The 19,011-nt window shown below is 36.3% G+C and overlaps 1 protein-coding gene across 3 annotated transcripts; it reads left to right on the top strand.

Moving 5' to 3' along the window:
* LOC137391333 (protein O-linked-mannose beta-1,4-N-acetylglucosaminyltransferase 2-like) lies at positions 1-17,691 on the top strand. Of its 3 annotated transcripts, none has more exons than XM_068077776.1 (4): positions 1-157; positions 2,641-3,811; positions 3,978-4,130; positions 17,234-17,691. In XM_068077776.1, exons 1-2 carry the CDS (start codon positions 6-8, stop codon positions 3,698-3,700), a joined length of 1,212 nt encoding a protein of 403 aa, XP_067933877.1. In that variant the 5' UTR covers positions 1-5; the 3' UTR covers positions 3,701-3,811; positions 3,978-4,130; positions 17,234-17,691. The 3 variants fall into 3 exon arrangements, with proteins under 3 accessions (XP_067933877.1, XP_067933876.1, XP_067933878.1); XM_068077775.1 differs by having other exon boundaries at positions 3,953-4,130; XM_068077777.1 differs by lacking the exon at positions 3,978-4,130.
* Positions 17,692-19,011: the final 1,320 nt, after the last annotated feature.

Here is a 19,011-nt window from a genome sequence, read left to right as displayed (position 1 = left end):
TTTGCATGGGTGTGTCTGCAGTACTTGCATATTATTTCCTGCATCTATATGGCTTATGGATGAAGCCAGTAACAACGGTGCAGTGTATGGGAGAGGCAGAACGTTCAGTTTGTACTGTTAGCCATGTCTGCTACACTACAAACAATGTCTCGAAGAGGTAAAATATTAGAGCAAATGGCATTGATTTATATAGTTGAGTTGAAGTAAGAACAAGTAAAATATTTAATGCTTGGCTAGTAGAGAACTTTTGGAAATCCAAAGTATTACCCTAAAGTCTAAATGAAGATGCTTTCATTTCTCATCCACAAGTTTTGTTCTCCGAAAACATGTTAATTTTTATTTATTATTATACCAATTTTATTTATTATTATTTTGCTGTTTTTTAATAGTTTTGCTTTAAAAAATGATTATGTAGAGGAAATAAATTATTATTCAGGCGTTGGCACAATGAAAGGTACTGATCAATGCGAAGTTATACTGTGTTATGATAATGTGTGTTTGTTGTTCATTTATCTTGTTTTCATTTTGAACATATACGTTTTAACAGTTTCCGCTTTTTTCAGCTTTTCTTCATCTAATTTTTACATACTTTAAATATTAATGGTAATATTTGACTAAATTAAATCATACAACTTGCTGCCACCAATATCACTAAGGCTTTAGTTCATAACGATTTATTATTCAAAGCAATTAAAAGTTCTCAGCAAGTACCTGTAAACAAATGTCATGATGAACTGACAGATTTAATGAAATGTAAAAGAGTCTGAGGAGTTCTCTCACTAAAGTATTGAAACAATATGCCCTCTCCTTAAACCTAGGTAAGCAATCACTGGCATGGTAAATATATCATTACAAACATTGAATGTGAGGGTCCTATTTCAAATGCTTCTCATACCTTATTTTGTGGTTATGACTATGCCTTCCAACAATTTTTATTACCAATTACATTGGCAGGAGATTTGTGAACCAAATTTACTAACAAAAATGATTTTTACTTGAACATGTTAAAAGTTAACAATATCACAATTGTCAATTGATAATAATTAAAAAATTGCTGATTCGTAGAAATAAATTTAGGTATGTTCATTCTTGATTGTTTGAAAAAATTACTTCAGTGTTCAAATATCTTGCGTTACAATACAGTTGTTTGCACGAAAACTTTAATGTGCCATCTGTTTCGTTTGTGTTGGCTGAAAAAACAGGTGGCACATTGTTACATGTTAATCCATTGAGTGATTCAACAGCTTTGGACCATTCAATTAAATAACAAATTAATCCTTGACATTTTACTGTAAATTGATTTTAGCAAACAAGAAAATACATTAACTTTAAACAGTCTAACTTCTACACTACAAAGTATATTTGTTCCAAGATCTGCTTCATATATTAAACTGCAGGGTGGAAAAAAAATCATGATTTTTTTTAAATAAAAAAATGGAATTTTTTATTTAAATCAAATTTTTTTGAAAACGGCAATTGCCAGCTTTTTTCGTAATCGCTAACATAATTTTATTTTGTTGAAGTGTGCCACATGAAAACATTAGCAACATAACAAAACAACTTTGCATCACTTTAATTTATTAAAAGTTGTTTTCATTTTAACTTTGTCCAAGTTGTGCAGTTCATATTCACAGTAGACCCTCTATAAGTCTCATTTTTTGACATGAAAAAAATCATCAAACATGATTTTTTGGGATGATTTAAATTTGGTTTTAATCGGCCAACCCTATTAAAATAGTGGATGCTGATGCGAATATTCCTATAAAAATATACTGTAATTTGTTCAATTCGTTACAAAACCCAGAAACTTGGGGTAATTCTGCAGTTTGTAATTCTGCAGTTCTGCAAACTTTGGGTAAATGCTACAGATAATTTTACAATGGCAATTAAAATATGCAAAGAGAAATGTGGAAAGGGACGTAAGATATACATTAGTAAAAATAAGTTTGATTGTTTTTTCACGCTATAAGCAGGTAAGCAGAAGTGCACCCTTGTTGAGGTAGGGGTGATAATGGGCATACGCAGTGTAGCTCACTCTAGCTAACCGTAGGAAAAGTTTTGAGTTATTTTTTATCTCGAGTAGTCTTTTCATTTAAAACCTTCAGTGCTTCTAAAAAATTTAAAAATGGTATGTTAGAAATTACATATACATGTAAGTCTAGAATAAAATCTTTGCTAACATTTTGCATGTTAAAAGATTGTGTGTGTCAAGGTCATCATCAGTGCGTTTTTATCTGTGGTAGCGGTAGTAAATGTGAGGTACCTCATAAACAATCTCAGTTTATTATTGGTGAATTATCAGTAACAAACTTCTGTATCCTTCAACTGGAGATAATATCGCTGGTGCAATAAGTGCAGCGCCTATTTGGCCTCTCTAACTGTGTAAACACATTATAAATTTTTAGTTCATAATAACTGTAGTTGAACATTAATTTTATCTTTTCTTTTATCTATAAAAATACAGTGGATGTCTGAGCCTTTAAATATAATTGCATGTGGTATTTTTATGCTAAGTACTTGTTTTAGGCTCTCACCACTGAATTATAATAGTTTTACCAATAACATGAGTTGGGACTGGAGTAGCACTAGTTTTAGTTTCATTGCTAGTATCTCGAGATGCCTATTCTTTATTACTTTCAGACACGAGCTTTATGCGCTTCACAGCACTGAACAATACGCCACGCCTCTTCTTCTTGGCTACATCATTGCTACTGACCTGTTCCCGCAGTCCACTATATACCTTCTCGACAAAAAAGACGACTGCCAGTCAACGAGCCAAACCTTGCTTCCTGGCGTGAGCATTTTGCTGTATCGATTTAAGCCAGACAATATAATGCACGTACTGCATGATGATGTCCTACCAGTTTATGCGGTGTTACATAAACTTTACCCAGAACTATCTGCACCATACCCTGTTAGACTGGCATTTGCTGATGATTATGGAGTGATGCCGTATGATGAACTCTATGCAGACTTGGTACAAGAAAGTTTAGTATATGACTCACTAGATTTATGTTTCGAAGAGATAATAGTAGGCTTTGATAAATCGACTCTCTGGTATCAGTATGGGTTCACCAAGCCGCAGGGTCCTATTGCCCACAATGCATCACTTATCTCTGACATCATATCTGGTTACATAGGAAATAAAAAAGAGCCCAGTTCGAAGCAGATTACAGTTTTCAGTCGTCAGGATACAAGACGCATTATAAATGAAGCTGAGTTGATGCTAAGCTTAGCTCGTGAGTTCTCTATTAGCGTTCGATTATTAGACCTCAATTCCCATTCTATGTCAGAAGTCATTGAAATAATGTCGAGGTCATCTATTGTTATAGGAATGCATGGTGCACTTTTTTCTTCTATGATTTGGTTACCTGAAAATGCAGTGGTTGTGGAGTTGTTTCCCTATGCGGTTAATCCTGCCCATTACACTCCCTACAAAACTCTGGCTGGTATCATGAACCTTACATATCTTTCATGGGTAAACAATGACAATAGTAAAACATACGGGCATCCTGATTATCCGACCGAGTTTGGAGGTTTTCTTCACCTGCCTGTCAGCGAACAAGATAAGATAATGGCAGAAACCGAAGTTGGATACCACCTCTGCTGTGATGATCCTTCTTGGCTTTACCATATTTACCAGGATACTGCAGTGGATGTGGGTGCAGTATTGGAAATGCTTCGACCGGTTTTGAACTAGCTGACGTGTGAAGAGAGCAAGATAGAGACTAGCAAGAATGGAGAGTGTTGTGCACTACGGCGGTTAGCTTTCACTTCAGCCAGACTAAGTACGTCAAAGAGACTAGTTTATGTAAGTTGGTTCACTTCCAGTTTTGACTTTTTTTTATTCCTCTTGACATGACTTAGTTTAACATCATGAACTTCCACAAATTTTTTTAGTAGATTTTATCAGAAAGTATTGGTATTTTTCTATCATTGACGATTGTTTTAGATGTTTGAGGTAATCTGATTGCCAGGATGTTTCAAGATTAAAATCAATAAAACTTGATTGGGGTTAATGTGATGCGGGAAACCGGATGTCCGGTCTACGACAGCTGGGAGAGGATTACAGCATCTTAATTGCGAGTAACCGGAAGAGAAGGAAGCAGTAACCAGGAACTAAGAACCAGGTACGTTAGATGGTGTCAAGGGTGGCGACTACAAAGAGAATCAGTAAGTCAACGATAATAGTAGCGATAATAATAAAAAGATTAGGCAATTGTGAATAATTGATGATAATAGAGAGAATTTGTGAGGATAATAGTTGAAGAAAGAAATAAAAAATTATAAGTTATACAATAGTGAATGATTGAGGATAATAACCTGGAAAGTGAGTGACAGACACAATAATAGTATTTTTGGGAAGGGGGTTAAGACACCCGAACTGAGACTAGGAACAGGAGCCGAATTGGAAGGATGGAGGAGCTTTATTAAGAGATTTGAGATAGCGATTGTGTCTGCGGGATTAAAAAGAAATTAACACACCAGAGTGACAAGAAAAGTAGAGTCAGAAGATTATGATTTAGAACAAAAGAAAGTAGTGTTTCTGTTAGACTGCATGGGAGAGAAGGGGTATGATATTTTTGAAACATGGGAAATAGAGGTTGATGCCATGCAATACGCATCTTCAAAAAAAAAATTGACGATTATTTTTTGAGAAAGAAAATATAGTAGCAACGGGACACAGATTATTTACCATGAAACAGGATAATAGTGAAGATTTATGCAGGTTTATAGAAAGAATAGAAAGGCAGCAAAACAATGCAGACTGGAGGAGTTAGAGAAAGATCTAATACTGCAGGTTTTGATAATGGGCATGAATGATGATAAAATGAGAAAAGAGTTGTTACTTAAGAAGAATATCACCCTAGAGAAGGCAAGAGCCAGATGCAGTCAGTACGAGTCGGCCACAATAGCAGCGGGGATAATAACAACTAGGGAAAAAACGATAGATCAAGTAGTAGAAGAAGAAGATGAGGAGTTAATACAAAGGATAGGAGGTAGACCTGATGGAGGAGCAAGAAACTAAAGTAATATCGGTACAGGGAGATCAGGAGTACAATGCTATATATTCAATAGATTCGGACACGTATCAAAAGATTGCTTCAGAAATAGAGGAACTGGGTATAATAGAAGATACAGAGAACGAAGCCTAACCAGGGAGGGAGGCACTCTAAGAAAAATGATGAAAGGTCACCTATCACATGCTATGCTTGCTCGGGAACAGGACACATGGCAAGAAGCTGTCTTAACCGGCTAACAGATAAGAAAATAAGCATGGTTGAGAATGATGCCTCAGAATATTCAGAAGATTCATTATGATTAAAGAGAAATTAGAAAGATTTAAAGCAGCTAATGACTTCCTAATCAGCTTGAAAACAAAAAAAACTTATGTAACAGTTTTAAGTGAAGCAACAGCAAGGAGGATAAACTGCCAGATTGAGCCAACTAAAGGAGTACTGAAAGAAGCAGATGGTAAGAGGTTAGAGACAGTAGGCGAGTCAAAAATTGAGTTGATATCAAAGAGAGGACAAAGAATAATAGCGAGGATCAGTGTTATGAAGGGAAACAATAGTAATCTGTTAGGGAAACCGGAGATAATAAAGTTAAGGCTAGTTAAGACAATTCAAAAAGGGACTAAGATAGAGGACGAGATCTCAAAGAATACCCAAATTTGTTCAAAGAGCTTGGAACACTACCCGACGTGTTCTGCATAAATTTAAAAGAGGATTTGACACCGATGTGTCTCCAAGTGCCAAGGAGGTTGTCAATAGGTCTGAAGGAAGCAACGAAACAGGAAATAGCCAGGATGGAAAAATTAGGGGTAATAAAGAAAATTGAGAAACCAACAAAGTGGTGTTCGGGAATGGTAGTAGAACCAAAAAGTAATGGAAAAGTCTGAATTTGTGTGGATCTGACGCAACTAAACAAGAGTGTACTTAGAGAAAATTTCCCACTGCCTACATTAGAAGGAACTATAGCTGGGCTAGAGGACAGCGTCATTTTCAGCAAAATGGATGCTAATTCATGATTTTGGCAGACAGAATTAGCGGAAGAGTCAAGAGAGCTTACTACATTCATTACACCATTTGGTAGGTACTGTATGTTTCAGCTGATGCCATTCGGTATTTCAGTAGCTCCAGCATTTTTCCAACGCCAAGTGAGTGAGATAAAGGACAACAGGGAGTTGTTTGTGTGATGGATGACATTCTGGTAGTAGGAAAGAACAAAGAAGAACACAATATAACGCTTCGCGAAGTGCTAGACAAACTTAATAGAGCAGGGTTGACACTTAATAGAGATAAATTTCAATTTGGATTTGATGAAGTGAAGTTTTTAGGTCATATCCTAAATGAAGAAGGAATTCAGATAGATCCAGAGAAAGAAAAAGCAATCAAGGAAATGCCAGCACCTATAGACAGGAAGAGTTTGAGAAGGTTCTTGGCGATGGTGAACTATTTAGGAAGGTTTAGCTCATTGTTAGCAGAAGTAGAAAGACCATTGAGACTATTAGACAAAAACAATGCAGCATGGTGTTGGAGTGAGAAACAGCAGAAGGGTTTCGAAAAGATTAAGGAAATCATCTCTACAGCACCAGTCTTGACTTTATTTGATAATAGTAGTAAAAACAGGATAACAGCGGATGCTAGTAAACATACATTGGGAGCAGCTTTGCTGCAGATGAATAGAGAAAGGAGATGGCAACCAGTAGCCTACGCCTCAAGAAAATGAGTGAAGCAGAGCAAAAGTACGGACAAATAGAGAAAGAGGCACTGGCTGTAGCGTGAGCATGTGACCAATTCGATTTCTACTTGGTGGGGAGAGACTTGGAAGTTGAGACTGATCATAAGCCACTGGTTCCATTGTTGGGAAATAAAGATTTGTCAGACTTGCCATTAAAGATGTAGTTGCGTCAAAAATGAAATTAGGACCCATAAAAGGCTAAAACATCAGCTACAATTTGATGCCATTTTTGTCTTTGTAGACCAACCCTGTCCAGAGATATATGCGTTTGAATGAGGCCCTCTTTTAAAAAGCTCACGTTCCAGCGGGTGCCAATTTCGTGACGTCACTAGCTTGTTTTCTGAAACGAAACCACGAGCGATAAATATGAGGTCGCTTCGTTAGCCAATCACGATTGCGAAATTTTTATATAGACCGTAATAAATGTTATCACTCGTAAAACGCGTTGTCTGTGATCTCGAAGATTCTCATCGCTAGAGAATTCATGCTCATCGTTACTGATTCAACGCGTTTCAACAATTACTAAGTTATACATAGTTTTAAAATGGCTTCAAGTTCGAGCGACCGCTACTCAGAGTTATCTGAGCAACGTTTAGTAAAAGATTAGAGTAGACAGCCTATGGCCAAAGCTGACAGGCGTCAGCAGCGTTTTGCTGCAGAAGAAGACAGAATGGAGGTAAATTAACTTAGAGTCTTCTATACTTTAGTAAATGTAATATTTTTTATAGTCATAAATACATATACTAATTAATAAAATGATAATTCTTTGCTATCTCCAATCATCGTTTCATAGCTTATCTGCCGTTTTACCTAGCTATAATATTTTTTTCGAATTTTCTTTGGTAAATTAGAGTCATGATTACAAATTATTTTCACACGTAGGAAGTGGGTAAAATCGATTGATCATTGCAAATCTTTAATTTCCAGAACCAAAGCTTCGAATCGTTGGCTTGGCGTACTTGTGCCTTTATTAAATGTTTATTCGTTTTTAAAATTACACTCGCAATCTATTTAACTCCCAATTTGGAAGCTGTCAATAGATACGCTTTAGAATGACATATCTATGAATGACATATTTATTGTATCTACTTTGTTTACATTTACTTGTTTTACTGATTACAGAATGTTTATGTCGTCCCACCAGCCAAAGAAGCTTTGTCAGTGTGGAAACTGCTATAAAGGAGAAAGCAAGACTTGAATGCGTGCTGGATGATGTTTTGTTTGAGTTTGTTGCAGTAGATGAATTTGACTTATTGTATCAGCTAATACTATGTGAGTGGCCACGACTTGATGAATATTTTTAATAAAAGCTTTATGCCGAGATGAAAATATTTTTGCTTGTAAAAATTATATAATAAAATAATATTGTTGAAGATAATGCAAAACATGATTTGCAGAATATTGTAGTGAATCGGATATGGTATATGGGTGTCCGCAGAACTGGAGAATGTGAGTTCAAATCCAGTTTGCAGCAGACTTCTCATCCTTAAAACTCTATCCCTGTCTATATTCTTTTCAAAGAGGTGGCTTGCTAGTAGTAAGAAACTAGTAAGAAACTAGTAAGAAACTAGTACGTAGGCAATAGGTAATAGGCGACATAATGTGGGCGGGGCTTATGGGAGGCTGTATATCGTTTATATGGGTAGCTGCAGAACTGTGCTGATACAAAGACCGCGTTCTACATAAAGTGACTAGACAGAATTACCGTAGACCGATAGAATTGGTAGTCGGTACCCAAATGTTTACACAACATTTGGAGAAAGTGAGTAGAACAAACTTTCAATTTTCGTTATTTGAGGCCTTTTAAACATTCATAATAATGCATCTGTAGCAGGATTTAAAATTTTATTCTAGCCAACACGAGCAAATACAAAATAAGATATATGCCAATAGAGCCGCGTAAGACTAGACTTTTATCGCAAATAGCCGATGTGAATACGAGAGATAGAGACAGGTTGCCAAACGCGTGACATCATTTTTGGCGAGGCTGGGCACGTTTTTGTGGCCTGAGCGTTTTTACGGTGATCAGATTTTTTCGGTTTTAATCTTCAAATATCTTGGCAATGCGATCGCGTAACACAACAAACAACATATCAACTGATAGAGAAAAAAAATGCTTTCTTTTAAGATCAACTTAAATTTTGACGCAACTACATCTTTAAGGATCCAAAGATTTAAGATAAGGATGATGAGTTACAGATATCATATTTCCCACACACCAGGAGATAAGATGTTAGTAACTGACCTGTTATCAAGACCAGCATCAAAAAGAGACGAAATAAAATTAAAAAGAGTGGAAGATCATGCTAGTAGGATAGTAGCAGCAATAGAAGATGTTCTAATAGAGAAAATTAAAGGGTACGCGGAAACGAAAGGAAACGTATCAGACAGGGATGAAAGGAATAGAAACAGGATGGGAATAGGCAAAATGTGGTGAGGCTAAAAAGTTGAAGGAAAAGAAGGATGAGCTCAGTATGGTGAATAGAATGATTATGTGGAACACCAGAGTTTACATACCTGTAAATATGAGACAGGAAATAATAAAAAAACTTCATAGTGGACATCAGGGAAAGGTCAAGACGTACCGAAGGTGTCAAGATTCAGTGTGGTGGCTAGGGATTAGAAAGGAGATAATAGAGATGGTGGAACGCTGTGAAGCATGTATAAAAGATAGAAGGATATCACATAAGCCGATGAGTAACACTCCATTACCAGAGAAGCCTTGGCAAGAGATCGGAACAGACTTGTTCGAGTTTGAAGGAAAGCACTACGTTATTTTCATGGACTAGTACTCAAAATGGAGAGAGGTAGTCCAGATGAATAATTAAACAGGAAGAGAATTGGCGTTGATATGCGCAGGAATAATAGCAAGGTTGGGAGCCCCATTGAAAGTACGTAGCGATAACGGACCATGTTACAACTCACCCGAATGGAGACTTACAACTCCATGGACCATGTTACAACTCACAACATAGGAGAAACTAGTAGTCCTAGATATCCTGAAAGTAGTGGTTTAGCAGAGAGAGCTGTAGGGACAATAAAAAATCTGTGGAAGAAAGTGAAGGACAAGAATTTGGCTTTGCTAGCCTATAGAACTACCCCACTGGAAAGTGGAAATAGGCCAGATGAGTTAATGTATAATAGAAGAATACGAAATCAGGTACCAGGACAGCACTTAGTTGTACCCAATCTAGAACAATTCAAAGAAAGAGATAGACACCTCAAAGAGAGACAGAAAAGAAATTTTGATAGAGTAAAGAGGTCAAAGAGATTGTCCATATTAAAAGAAGGGGACAGAGTATGGGTGAAAATAAACCATGATGATGAACGGAGAGAAGCAATAGTTATTAAGGAGGTTTTAGAACCAAATAGCTTCTGGGTAGATATGAATGGAAGAAGAGTAAGAAGGAATAGGAAACATCTGAGGTTACTATTTGAAAAAGCTTCGCGTTGCACGATGGAGTCTCAGGATAAGGAAGAAGTTAGTTATAGTGAGAAAGTGAATAGAGAGAAAACATTAGTAGGAGATAATAGTTATAGTAACCCAATAAGAAAGAGTACGAGACATAGAATAAATAAACGTGATAATAGTTTTGTTTACTCCAAATAACTTCTGTTGTAGATACTCAGAATACTATAACTGAAGTTGGATTCAATAGAAAGAGCTCAGAGTAAAAGAAAGGTGGACAATAGAAAGGGAGCACGGATAACAGAAAGGGTTTAAAAATAAAAATAGCGACGGAATAATAGAAATGGAGAACTATACAATAGTTGGGAACAGCATTGCTCACTATATCGTGCCACCAGTGGGGGTGAAAAAAATTGCTTTAGGAGGAGCCACCCTGGAGGAGCTACTATACAGGTGTGAGATCCCTGGGTTAAATATTATCATATCCGGAGTTCCCGATATCATGGGCCGACAGGATGACGCCGTGGATGGGGACAGGGTTTCTCGGTATGAGCAGACTCTGAGAAGGGCATCCAACAGGCCGGGAGTGGTCCTCTCTCCTTTTATCCCTCTACCAGGGTGCCAGCTACGCAGTTCGGAGTCATAGGTCATCTTAATAGGCTTATTTGCACCCTTAACTCTAACAAAAGGGAGGGCACGCCTAATTTGTGCACTTGCCTTTTTGGAAGAGGGACGGATGGCCTGTTCTTCTTTAATAAGGAACACCTAAAGGATGAAGTCCACCCTAATGAACACTGGGTGAGGGTATTGTCCGAAACTATGTCCAGATACATAGCTACAAAAAGAAGGGGTGCGTGCGATGGACTTGATGGAACGTCTGTTTCGGCCTCCAAGGAGAGAAAGGGATGCTAGAGCAGGAATTGATAGGGGAAACAATAGAGACGGGGTTAATAGAGAGAGATTGGATAGCGGTGGAAGTTCAGAGGAAAGGAACGTCGAAACTGCTAGAGAAAACTAAGATGGAGAAGGTCGACAACTAGAGGAAGAAAGCATATGGAGAAGAGAAAGAGAGGTGATAGAAAGAGCAAGACAAGATAGAGAAAGAAAGGAAAGGAAATAAGAAGGTTTGAAAGCGAAATGGCAGCAGTTGAAAGAGATTACGAAAGAGATATGGTAAGAGCTAGAGAAGATAGGATAATAGCTGAAAGAGCTATTGAAAGAGAAAGAGCCAGGAGGCAAGAGGCAGAAAGGGTTAACGGGGAGGAAAAGAGACAACAAGAAATTAGAAGGATAGATAGAGATGCAAGGGAGAGAAAGTCACCAGTCAGGCAGCCGAGAGTTCGTTTTGCTGAACAACCCGAGATGAGAAACAGACATCCGACAAGATGTCCCTACTCTTCGAGAATATGTGAAGTAGAAGAAATAGAATGGGAATAATAGTCAGGGCTTAAGGAAAGATAATAGTTAGCGGAGAACAATAGAATGGATAATAGACAGGACTAAAGAAAAGAGATAAAGAGAAAAGAAAGAAGGAAGATGTGATGCGGGAAACCGGATGTCCGGTTATCGACAGCTGGGAGAGGATTACGGCATTTTAATTGCAAGTAACCGGAAGAGAAGGAAGCAATAACCAGGAACTAAGAACCAGGTACATTAGAGTTAAAACATTCAGAAGAAAAATATGTGCGAAATGACGTCACTAGTTGTTACCATTGCTACCAGCTGCTGTTTTTAAGTTGCAGTGTCATGTGTCTCTATTCTGTCAGTCTCTTCGCAACTACATATGTCATAATCGCATTTTCACTTGATCTGAGTGTTTTAACTGTGATCAGGTTTTGCTGATTTTAATTTTGAAACATCCTGACAACATTTTCCTAGACTCTAGACAAAGCAAATACTTTTGGTAATCTTTGTAAACATATCTTCTTTATTGTTTACGGGTTTGTTAGGCCATGTTCAGGTCAAACAGTCTGTTAACACCATTTATCACTTTTTTAAGTAGTCTTTGATGTAACATCCCCAAATTTTAGGTCATTTTAACTATCGGCTTTTTTGTAACTGGCTAAAATGTACATGCATATTTTGCCACGGTTAATAAACTATGGTTTTTGCTAGTCATTTGGTGACCTATGAAAAAAATTGCGCGTTATTGTTTAGGGCACCCGAAAATTACATAAAACGGTTTAGAACATTATTACAAAAAGCGCCAAACCAGAAACGGATAATAAAAAAAATAAGACAACAAAATCAAAGTAAGTTTCAAAGTTGTAAGTTTACTTTCAAAGTAAACTTACAATATACAATCTTCAAAGTAAGTTTAGTAAAAGATTAAATCTTACCGTGAAAACAAAGTACACAAAGTAATGCTACATTTTGTTGCAGATTTTAACTACTAAATAGGTATTTGTTACAAGAACACGTGCAATTTTCTTTTATTTAGAGTTTAAACCTTAAAGAATATGTAGCAAAAATTGACAGGTAAATTTCTTAGTTATCCTATTGAATAAAGCTAAATCATTGTTGAGGCAAATACAGGATTAATTTTTCTCGCATTTCTTTTGATCGTTCACAATTATATCACACTTTCAAAGAGTTTGTCGACTTTAAAAGTAAGATATTCTCACGATATATGGGCAGAGATTGTCATTCAATGTCAAATCTCACTCCAGTTTCTCTAAACATTGTTGGTGCCTATGTGAGTGTACCACTAAAATGCATTACTGCTAGCAAAATATTGTCACTTTGGAAGTAGCTTATGATTATTTGAAGCATTTAGGAACTCCGACTACCATTTTATAAACAATAACTCGCAATTCTCTTTATACGTCATCTAAATACCGGTTAAAGATGTAGTTGCGTCAAATTTTAAGTTGATCTTAAAAGAAAGCATTTTTTTTTCTCTATCAGTTGATATGTTGTTTGTTGTGTTACGCGATCGCATTGCCAAGATATTTGAAGATTAAAACCGAAAAAATCTGATTGCCGTAAAAACGCTCAGGCCACCAAAACATGCCCAGACTTGCCCAAAATGATGTCACGCGTTTGGCAACCTGTCTCTATCTCTCGTATTCACATCGGGTATTTGCGATAAAAGTCTAGTCTTACGCGGCTCTATTGGCATATATCTTATTTTGTATTTGCTCATGTTGGCTAGAATAAAATTTTAAATCCTGCTACAGATGCATTATTATGAATGTTTAAAAGGCCTCAAATAACGAAAATTGAAAATTTGTTCTACTCACTTTCTCCAAATGTTGTGTAAACATTTGGGTACCGACTACCAATTCTACCGGTCTACGGTAATTCTGTCAAGTCACTTATTTAGAACGCGGTCTTTGTATCAGCAGTTCTGCAGCTACCCATACAAACGATATACAGCCTCCCATAAGCCCCGCCCACATTATGTCGCCTATTACCTATTGCCTACGTACTAGTTTCTTACTAGTAGCAATGATATACAGCTGTATACATTGCTGTATATCATTGCTAGTAGTATTCTTACCGAATACTAAATAAGTGAAATAAGCAAGCCCCTCTTTGAAAAGAATATAGACAGGGATAGAGTTTTAAGGATGAGAAGTCTGCTGCAAACTGGATTTGAACTTACATTCTCCAGTTCTGCGGACACCCATATACCATATCCGATTCACTACAATATTCTGCAAATCATGTTTTGCATTATCTTCAACAATATTATTTTATTATATAATTTTTACAAGCAAAAATATTTTCATTTCGGCATAAAGCTTTTAGTAAAAATATTCATCAAGTCGTGGCCACTCACATAGTATTAGCTGATACAATAAGACAAATTCATCTACTGCAACAAACTCAAACAAAACATCATCCAGCACGCATTCAAGTCTTGCTTTCTCCTTTACAGCAGTTTCCACACTGACAAAGCTTCTTCGGCTGGTGGGACGACATAAACATTCTGTAATCAGTAAAACAAGTATATGTAAACAAAGTAGATGCAATAAATATGTCATTCATAGATATGTCATTCGAAAGCGTATCTATTGACAGCTTCCAAATTGGGAGTTAAATAGATTGCGAGTGTAATTTTAAAAACGAATAAACATTTAATAAAGGCACAAGTACGCCAAGCCAACGATTCGAAGCTTTGGTTCTGGAAATAAAAGATTTGCAATGATCAATCGATTTTACCCACTTCCTACGAGTGAAAATAATTTGTAATCATGACTCTAATTTACCAAAGAAAATTCGAAAAAAATATTATAGCTAGGTAAAACGGCAGATAAGCTATGAAACGATGATTGGAGATAGCAAAGAATTATCATTTTATTAATTAGTATATGTATTTATGACTATAAAAAATATTACATTTACTAAAGTATAGAAGACTCTAAGTTAATTTACCTCTATTCTGTCTTCTTCTGCAGCAAAACGCTGCTGACGCCTGTCAGCTTTGGCCATAGGCTGTCTACTCTAATATTTTACTAAAAGTTGCTCAGAAAACTCTGAGTAGCGGTCGCTCGAACTTGAAGCCATTTTAAAACTATGTATAACTTAGTAATTGTTGAAACGCGTTGAATCAGTAACGATGATAATGAATTCTCTAACGATGAGAATCTTCGAGATCACAGACAATGCGTTTTACGAGTGATAACATTTATTACGGCCTATATAAAAATTTCGCACGCATGATTGGCTAACGAATCGACCTCATATTTATCGCTCGTGGTTTCGTTTCAGATACCAAGCTTGTGACGTCACGAAATTGGCACCCGCTGGAACGTGAGCTTTTTAAAAGAGGGCCTCATTCAAACGCATATATCTCTGGACAGGGTTGGTCTACAAAGACAAAAATGGCATCAAATTGTAGCTGATGTTTTAGCCTTTTATGGGTCCTAATTTCATTTTTGACGCAACTACATCTTTAAGTCTGTAGTAATTTTTTAAGGGATCACCAAATTGGCACATACATTTCAGCCAGTTACAAGAAAACTGTCATTTAAAATGGCCTGAAGTTTGGTGATTCTACATAAAAGACTCTCCTTAACAACACAGTGTTCACAGGATGTGTCTCATAAACATTGCGCAATCTTAAATGAAAAATACGAATATAGGTGCATCCATAGGTACTAACGTAGATCATTTTTCACATGGGGTTACAGGGGAACTTATACTCTGCAAATCAATGAATTTTTTTATTTAATGTTTTCTCTGACATCATTTTGTTATTTAAGGGTTATGATCTTATTTTCAACATACATGTACAGTAATACTTCAACTTACGAGTGTTCTACCGCACGACCAACTTGAGATACGAGCCAGCTTTCCAGCAAGTTTTAGCACTAACATACGAGCTATGTTTGAGATACGAGCACGTAAGTCAGTTGCGAAGTATGCCGGAGGTGTTTTATGAGAACAGCGTCACCCTGTATTTTTCAACTACTCAGGTTATACTTTTGTACCGTGTTTTTGTTTGCGCAATTTTCAGTGCAGAATTATGTGAATTGAAAGTACGGTGCGTAGACCGAAAGTTTGCCAGTAAAATGAAAGATAATGGAAAGAAAAAGCAAATGATAACAAGTGATATTAAACGGAAAATTATTGTAAAATATGCGAAATGTGTATGCGTGATTGAGCCAGCTCAGCAATATGACAGAACTACATCCACAATTATCAAACCGAAGGGTTATATTCAGGGCATTTAGTTTGCAAAACCATAGTTTCTAAACGACGCAGCGATCTTCACGACCGCTGATGGATAGACTGCTCAGGCATTGGATAAAAGATAAACAATTGGCCGGTGACAGCGTAACTGAAACGATGTTTCAATAAAGGCGAAAAGGCCGGTGGTTAAAAGGCGAAATGGCCTATGTAAAAAGGCCGGTGCTATCTATAAAAATTGTAAAAATAGACTTTCGGGCAAGTTGGCTAGTAGTCGTGCATTAACCCTTTGTGACGACACCAGTGTTCGTCCTAATCGCAACACGTTGAAAGGGCGACAAAGGCAAACGTCCTTAAATAGGTTTACCTTAAAACGGCCGGCTCGTCGTGAAAGCGAAACAAAGGAAAAATTAGCTAACTAGCGAGAAACTTCCAACTATGAACGCCGAAGAAATTTTAATTACGTTAAGTTAAAAATGAAAGTTAGCTTTTAGGTTTGCTTTTAAGTTTGTTTTTTCAGACTTTCATCAAATCCAAATTTATCAAATTCAACTGTTGTAATGAAGGATAACACTTTTATCTCCCTCCTTGGCAAATGCTAGCGTTAGCTGCTTCTGTATGTATTTAATTTTACATTTTAATTAATCACATTTCCTTGCATTATTTTTTATTTGTTGCTTTTTGAAAGCATGTGGTAAGTTAAGACAATAACCAACATGTTGTTTCTGTTACAATATCTTGTTTTGAGTGTTTTATTTGCATTTTTAGAGTATAGAAACCAATCAATAGATATTTAATTGTTCTATATATAACTAAATTGCACCAACATGCGAGTAAATTGACATACGAGCTCAGTCTCGGAACGCATTAAGCTCGTAAGTCGAAGTATGACTGTATATGGTTTACAAAGCATGTGTAATGTTGTTGGATCACTACAGAATTAGTCATGTGAGTAATGCGTACTTAGCACATAAGTATGTTTTCTAGTTGGTTACGGTTACTAGATTAATGTTTCTCAATTAGTATCAATATAAATTCATCAATTGAAGTTGTGTTATCATGCCAGTAATTGAAGTTGTGTTACCATGTCCTTGGTTGAAGTCGTGCTACCATGCCAGTAATTGAAATTGTGTTACTTTGCCAGTGATTAAAGTTGTGTTACCATGCCAGTGATTAAAGTTGTGTTACCATGCCTGTAATTAAAGTTGTGTTACCACATCTGTGATTAAAGTTGTGTTACCATGCCAATCATTGAAGTTGTGTTACGATGCCAGCGATTAAAGTTGTGTTACCATGCCAGTGATTAAAGTTGTGTTACCATGCCAATCATTGAAGTTGTGTTACCATGCCAGTGATTGAAGTTGTGTTACTACCCCTGTGATTAAAGTTGTGTTACCATGGCAGTGAATCAGTTGTAATTCTTTGGTTAATATATGTTTTTAGGTCGCATGATAAACAAGCTAGAGGTGAGCCGTTTGGAGAAGGAACAGACTAAGTTAGGAAAATTCTGGCGATTTCTTAGACCGTGAAAGAAGCTCTTCAATGTTTTGTCAGCGAATTTCACCTGTCATGCAGAGGTAATGGATGGTGTAATTCAACATCGGTATAATGGTTTCGGATATAACTACTTTCAGCGCAGAGTTGTTGTCATGTTCATCTACAGTGAAACAACATCTTATAAATTAATGTTTAGCTTCCCAGCTTGCATAGTAGACAATATCATAATTGTGTTAGCAAAATAAAAGTAATCATTCTTATAAAATTTTATAGAAAGAATTATTGGCAATGTTTTTATTATTTGTATACTAGCTTTGAACCTCTGGTAAAGTGTGACATAAGATGATATGATTTTTGATGAAATTGCTTAGTACTCCATTCAAGATAGGGTGAAGTTTGGATTTGTCTCCTTTTGTTTTATGTTTATTTTTCCCATGCTAACCAAAGAGCTATGTCATGATGTATGCATGTCTACATTATATATTGTTTAACTTGCAAAAGGAACAAAGAATTTATGTTGAGTAACCAAGTACTCCAAGTATAACCAGTGTTAGATGTTCGCTATTCTACAAAGTATTTATCACCCACCAACAATTACAAAGGAGTATCTTATTCGTTACAAGCTATTAACACTAAATCAAAGTTAAAATTGTTTTTTGCAGATATGTAGTGTCTGTTACATCAAGAATATTCAAAAATAGGTAATCTTGCCACTAAAATTTGGAGTTATTTTCTATAGAAATGAAAGAAGCTAAATCCAAATGTTTATGAGTCTAGCATTTGTAAAATTACGAAATCGAATTTACAATTTATAGTCGAGTTAATATGATGCCTAGTGGTGTCTATGCAAGAGTAGCATAGTTGGAGCATTTGATTTGTCATGCCATTTAGGCAATGTAAAAAAATCTAGATTCGGTTTAAACCTTGGGAAGGCAAAGAAAAGGTCATCACTGTGTATAGTGCTGTCAGAAATTATGACACCACTTCACATTCTAAGAGATATTTGCTGGCAGCTATTATTTACTGCCTTGATTTTGCTAGAAACCACCATATACCATTAGAGATGCAAAATTTTCTAACAATTAATATGGAGGAAGTTTCCATTAAACAACAATTGGCAATTAAGTTTTTCAATAAACATGCGCATGCGACTGACCTTGATAAAAATCAACAGATAGTCTAGTTTTGGATAATTGTATTCTCAATTAATTCATCTTATACTATTGCAACATAATAACTGGCCCTGGGAAAGACCATTAGAGTTTGTAAAGTGGCTGGATTACCATAAGCACAGACAATCTGAGACTGCATAATCAGACTGAAAGGCTTTTCTTTTATTTCGCTAAAACAGGGAGAAACTTCTGCATCTAATGATGTGCAATATGTGGTAACTAAATGGATTCTGGCACCCTCGCTGGAGCCAAAATTAACAAAGGCATGAAGTCTTGGGTAGTCTCGCCTTTTCTGACAGCACTGTATGCGCGAACAGGCCTGTTCAGAGCTTCAAATTACAAAAGGAAACATTTACAAATTAATTGTACTTTACTTTAGGCACTGTTTATTTTAGGTTGATATGATATGAACAACAAAAAATATCGTTGACCGCATGTTAAATTTTGGTTTCTTGCTTGGGTGCTAGACCCCATGAGCCTTAGTTTTTTTCAATCAAATAAAAAAGTGTGCATTTTCTCAGGGGCTAAAGGATTGTTCACATGTTCCTGTTT

This window comes from Watersipora subatra, chromosome 3 (genome assembly GCF_963576615.1).
Source record: "Watersipora subatra chromosome 3, tzWatSuba1.1, whole genome shotgun sequence".
NCBI lineage: Eukaryota > Metazoa > Bryozoa > Gymnolaemata > Cheilostomatida > Watersiporidae > Watersipora > Watersipora subatra.
Note: the sequence above shows the minus strand (reverse complement) of the source record. Positions and strands in the feature narration are given on the sequence as shown.

Bases quoted from the DNA above. Each gene is read 5' to 3' on its own strand.
- LOC137391333 (XM_068077777.1), top strand. From the start codon at position 6: ATGGGTGTGTCTGCAGTACTTGCATATTATTTCCTGCATCTATATGGC. The intron at 158-2,640 runs GTAAAATATTAG...TATTACTTTCAG, and splicing joins ACAAACAATGTCTCGAAGAG to ACACGAGCTTTATGCGCTTC.